This window comes from Odontomachus brunneus, unplaced genomic scaffold (assembly GCF_010583005.1).
Source record: "Odontomachus brunneus isolate Ranch 3 - 2012 unplaced genomic scaffold, Obru_v1 Obru_scaffold_057, whole genome shotgun sequence".
Classification (NCBI taxonomy): domain Eukaryota; kingdom Metazoa; phylum Arthropoda; class Insecta; order Hymenoptera; family Formicidae; genus Odontomachus; species Odontomachus brunneus.
The window spans coordinates 1,557,481-1,563,416 of NW_022639507.1; the positions used below are offsets into that span (position 1 = coordinate 1,557,481).

General features: G+C 36.3%; 1 protein-coding gene across 5 annotated transcripts in view; it reads right to left on the reverse strand.

Annotated features, from left to right (window-relative positions):
- LOC116845771 overlaps positions 1–5,936 on the reverse strand; it is a 13,075-nt gene extending 7,139 nt beyond the window's left edge. Inside the window, exons 1-7 of one of the 5 annotated variants that reach the window (XM_032818831.1) lie at positions 5,918–5,936; positions 4,380–4,577; positions 3,422–3,784; positions 2,329–2,563; positions 2,092–2,228; positions 1,597–1,853; positions 1,168–1,353 (exon numbers count right to left, since the gene is read on the reverse strand). In XM_032818831.1, coding sequence (XP_032674722.1) covers positions 1,168–1,353; positions 1,597–1,853; positions 2,092–2,228; positions 2,329–2,563; positions 3,422–3,784; positions 4,380–4,577; positions 5,918–5,919 — 1,378 coding nt within the window. In that variant the 5' untranslated portion in view covers positions 5,920–5,936. The other 4 variants (XM_032818835.1, XM_032818834.1, XM_032818832.1 and 1 more) reach the window with 4 other exon arrangements.

Here is a 5,936-nt window from a genome sequence, read left to right on the forward strand (position 1 = left end):
AGTGTGTGTGTGTGTATGTATATATATATATACATATACATACATACATACATACATACATATATATATATAAATATATATATATATATATATATAAGATTTAGTTAACTAATTCAAATGCACAAAATATAAAAATCATATGATAGAATCTTTGAAACATGTCTATACCATTTATCTCAATCTGTATGACAGAAACTAGATTCAATTATATTAATATAACTCAAAAAAAATCATAAATAAATAATTAACGTTCGCAGAGATATTTATGATTATAAACTTTATGATTATAAAACAAACGTTCATAGGACTATTTGATTTCACAATTATAAAACAAACAATAATGCAGTGTATACTGACTTTATCATCAAGCAAATTAAAAAAAAATAAAAAAACAATTAGTTACACACGAATAATTCAAAGGATAAATGGACGAAAGAGGTATGTTATATCTCCTGATAAAAGTCAGAGCGTGTTCATAAGTAGAAATAATTACTTTTCATTATATAATTTTTTACTACAATCGACTTGTAAGGTGAAAATGTTTTAATAAACGATCCTATACAACTCTATATAATATCACGTCACGTGCTACTTTGATTATTATGAAAATATATAAATGTTTAATACCACCTCCATCCATTTTTTATTTAAGTTAAAAATATATAATGTATATTTTGTGATTATTGCTATGTTTCCTAAACCAGTTTTTCAATTAATCACCACGATATGTTCCATCCAATGGGAGGCATTTCAGGCAAAGACACGTTCACACTGGGTAAGAGGTGCATGGTGTAATTTTTAAGATTTGCAATGTATTTTGCGAATAACTCATAGTCAAGAGATGTTAGGTTGGTAGTAATATCGTTAAAGATGTGATAAGTCGTCTCAGTGACACCGTATTGGACTTTGCGCAGAGCGTCCACGCAGGTAAAGAAATACTCCTGCGCGATGTAAGCCCCTGAAACAAAAAGAAGACGAAGGCCAGGATAGGTTTGCGCGCCTTTCTCGTACGGTCCCGTGAAAGACATCGGTCTTGTGATTGGATGATTGGTTTAGATATCGTATGGATCAGTGAAAACGTGTCCGGAGTTGCTTAGTTTTCTTTCCCGGTTTTTTACTTGGTATGTAAATTTCTGTAGCAAAACACAGTTGAGATGTAAGACTCACCAAGCAGAAAAAGTAACAATATGAGAGCAATCCAGAGGATCTTCGGGGTTTTCTCTTGCAGCCACTTCCTAACGCCGGTGAATTGACTTAGCAACCAAGCATCGAAAAGAAATAATCTAGCGATGAAGAAATATATGTTGCGCGAATAACGTTCCAATGTTTTCCGCAATGTGCTCCATTTGGAATCTAAGTGGTAAAAAATAAAAAATATAGTTAAAAACTACACTTTATAGTTAAAAACCGCACTTAATATTAAAATATAATTATTATATATATTATAAAATTATTATCATATATAAAATAATAATTATATTACATAAAATTATATATAAAGTATTTAGATAATGTATGAAACTAATGTGTTGTTTTTAACATCGTTAAAAATTATAAGTATTATAAATTATAAATATCGATTATAAATATCGATACCGTGAAAATAGCGATAAGTTTGTGCATCATAATACTGGCTCCTTCTGTCGGTACGAAACTTAAAGAATTCGACGGTTTTACTGAACCAAACGGCAATGAAGGTCGTGAAATATGTAAACCATTGCATGATTTTCCATCTTTGGTTAGTCTTGACCACCGATGATGTCGTAATTTGGTCAAATTCAGCATCAGAATCGTATTGAGATATGTTATACACATCAGTGTACTTTGAAGGAGTACTAAACCAAGAAGAATATCTGTTGAGAAACACACAATTATGTTATTTTGTTTTTCTCTTTTCGACACTTTAAAGCCTCATTTACAAAGTACTCTTTGCTTCCGGTTCCTTGTCCTTTTTTCCTGAATTAATATTTAAGTCTAAAAGAGATAAAGAGAAAGAAACAGAAAAGAGATAAAAAAAACACATGAAGCATACAAAGAATACATTGTGAATTTGGACTAATTGTCTCAGAAATGAAAGAAAATATATAAAACCTTTGCCGAAAACTTGGATTTCCAGAATCGGTATAAACTACTTCCTTGTGACTCATATATTGTTCCACATGCGTCTTTTTGTATAGAGTCGATCTTCTTGCAGAATCTGATATATGCATACGCGAGAAATCTTCGGACTGTAAGATTCAAGAAACAAATCACGTTTTACGACACAAATATAGAAAATGTTACCAGTAGAAAATAATATAATGAAACGACAACTGCAGATAAGATTACCGAATGAAGTAGAGAACTTGGCTCCTTCAAGTCGACAGTATCTACACCATCACTGAATCCACTTTCTGTGGTTCGTCGCGAAGTCTGACTGCAGCTTTGAGGTACGAAATTGTTTCCACTGTCGTCCATGTGTATAGATCGCCTCGACATGTTGGGCATCGCTAACACACCCGGGGCGATCTCATAACGACATTGCGACGTTTGCGAATATGTATAGTCTGTCTTTGGAAAAACGCTAAAACAATTAAAAAATGCTCAGACATTCTGACAACCTTATTGTGAACATAAGCCTTGTGAATCTTTTACATTTTTTACATATTTTCTATTATTTTGTATCTTTTGTTTAACTAATTTCAAAATCATCAATTAAAGTTATATAAAGTTATTATTGTTTACAAACATTTCTTCTCCGACAGAAAGATTATACAGGGTGTCTCATTTTAACTTATTCTTCCTTCAAAAAAACTTATTTTTGATTGTAGAACAAAATGTTTCAAACAAAAATTGTGTTTGATTTGAAGAGACATGTAATTCTGAATTATGTCGTAAATGTCGTTATTTTCAAGAAATTTTAAAGACAACTAATTTCCTAAATGGAAATTGATTTTATCCTGAGATAAAAGTTGTAAATCTCGAGCTATTTTCAAAACTGTCTTTTTAAAATTATCTTTTGTATAAACAGTTTCAGAAATATAAAGCTTCAAAATTTATGCTAGTGGCTCCGTATGTATTGTTTTTGCAAGAGACTTTAATATGGTTCTTCTAAACTTATACTACTATCTAAATTTCTGTCTACTATCCTACTTTTAGCACTACTTAGAAACAATAGTGTAGACATAGTAGGTTTTCATGTCCTTTAGGGTGCTTAATTAACATGAGTACTCTTGCCTCTTACATTCATGAAAATTCTTATCACAAAAGATACCCTATATAACTCCCAAATGTGGATCCATAATACAGTCAAACAGAACATAGAAAAAAGATAGAGAAAAATGGATCACACTGATCAAACTAGTGAGAAAAATTATTTCTTAGATAATCAAGTGCACACACGCAACATATATAATGTGAAATTCAAGTATGATGTACATACTTCCACCATTCACCAGCCTGCTTATAAATTTCATAAGCAGAACCTGGTCTACTGGGAGGATCTTCTCTTTCTCCCTCTTCAGATGAGTAATCACTAGTAAATATCCTGCGTGGTGTAACGCTCTTGCGCTTTCGCTCCGCCTTCTGACCAGATATATCCTCCTTACTTTCACTCTGACCATTAACAAATATTTGCTTCTTAGCTCTTTGGCGCTCTGACCGTCGCTCAGCTTTCCTTGGAGTTACAATCGAGCTCTCCGACTTGGTGCTCTGATTATCCGTTACACTTTCTATCATGGATCCTTCCTTACTCTCCTCTATTGTTTCCATATTCTTCTCATGCATTTTACTGCTACTCCCAGTTCTGTTATGAAGGAACAAAAATACAAGTGATATATCAAAATGGAACATGCTTCATCATATATATAAAAAATATACATATTTTGCACAATATTATTCTAAACTTTCTTTTATTAGTAGAAGCATCTTTAAATATACTTATAAACTAATCAGAAGACTCAACCCACAGAGAAGCACTTTTATAGATAAAAAAGAATTCAAAATAAGAGCCTTTAACTATTATGTTAGATTCTCTTTTTAGTTGAACTAAATTGTACTTTTTGCCTTTTAATTTGTACTTTTTGAACTCTCTTTCATCAATAAAAATATTTTTAAATGTACTTATAAGCCAATCACATATAGAAGGCTTATAAGTTTTATTTAGAAATACTATTATTAGTAAACAAGAACTTAGAATAAGGATCTATGATTTTTGTTAGGTCTGTTCTTTTTAGATAATTTACATTGTACTTCTTGCCTTTTCAATTAAGTAAATATACAAGTCAGCATCAACAAGAAAAGAAACAACATTGCAATGCAGCAGTTCAGCTAAAAAGAATAGGCCTGTGAATAGTGAATACTTTTAGCCTAGAAGTCGTAGGCTTAAACCAGCTACTTACAAGGACCTAGTGCCAGATCTCCTGCTACTCGTAACATCTCCAGGTGTATGAGATCTCTCCCGGCTCCTTCTCCTGAGATCATAGTGATGCTCTGTTACCTCTAAGTCTGGTAAAGGACGGTTCGGAACCATGGGGGTGTGCGAGCGTGACCTGCTACCACTGCGCAGCTCATAGTGATGTTGTTCGTTCTCCATTTTCCTGTCAAACAGCGAAACACACCAAGGTGTCGAGCAAGCCAAAGTGAAACAGCGTGGTAGCTGCGCGGCCCTGAAGACTAACTGTGGTGCGGTATGGTCATGGGTAACGCAGCCAGAGGTTATCTGTCGCCCTCAGGAAAGCAATATAGAAGGGCTGTTGGCGAGCATATGCCCAACTACGGCTAAAAATAGTCCTCTCCCCGAAGGACAAGCGCGGTCCTTCTCACTGGATTCCTATTTCTAGTCTTTCTCCTCCCCACCTAAGAGCGATTTCGCCGAAAACTCCCCGAGAAGTTCACACACGAAGATAACGCGCTCTCACCAATCGCCCGACATTATCGTTAACCATCGCGACCGAACGCGGAGAAACCACGTTTTATCATTCACCGACCAACCGACCGCGGTCTCGGTCACGCGCAGCTCCCTTCGACACTCACTATCAACAGCACTCCTCGTTGTAGTCTCGCGACGCGACTATTCGTGAAAGAGCCGATTGTTGCAGCGATCATCAACATCAAATACGTTACTGCATCACTCTACCATCGTGCCTCTTTCTCTCTCTCCTTATTACACACATATCGAGATACAATCTCGCCGCTGCTTGGCGCGCGCGCGTCTGCCAAGGCGAAATATGTGCATACCTCTATTTATAGAAAACTCACCGTACGTTTCCGCGCTAACACAAGTCTGCGTTGCGCAACACGCAACGCGAGCGCGCACGCGATGCGATACGACACGCGCTCAGTTAAAAACTCGCAACGGATGGCTGTTCCCCCCGCCTGCGTTGTGCGACACACGCACACTCATTCACACAACTCTCATTGTCGCATATACGGAGTCCCGGCGACTCCGGCAACGCGCAGAAAGAGTGATCGAGTATTCGTCGCGTCGTTTGCTCTCTCTTTCTCTCTCTCTCTCTCTCTCTCTCTGTCCTTCGCTCCGTCACTCACTCGCTTGCTTGCGTGACTGCGCGCGCGTGCGTTTATGATGATTCATACTCTCGTAATTCTCTTCATGTGAGGGGGACAGCAAGCCATGCTGCGGGAAAAGAAAAGCGCGGATAAGATATGTTTACATGACCTTTTTCGGCTTACCGCTAATTCATCAGAGACACGTTTTAGCGCGCTACGTGGACGATGGAATTTCCGTCTATGAACGACCCCAGATTCTCACTGGTCCCCGGCTAAGTCTGCCGTCTTTTTGCAAAGACGAACAAAACGCGTGATATATAACGCGTAAAATATGTATAATTTGAAAATTAAATATTTAGTTGGAATAGTATGATATGTTGTGTGAATCTTCTATGTAGAATCCAATATATTTTTATGCAAATACTCTTACATCTGTGATTGTCTGCACG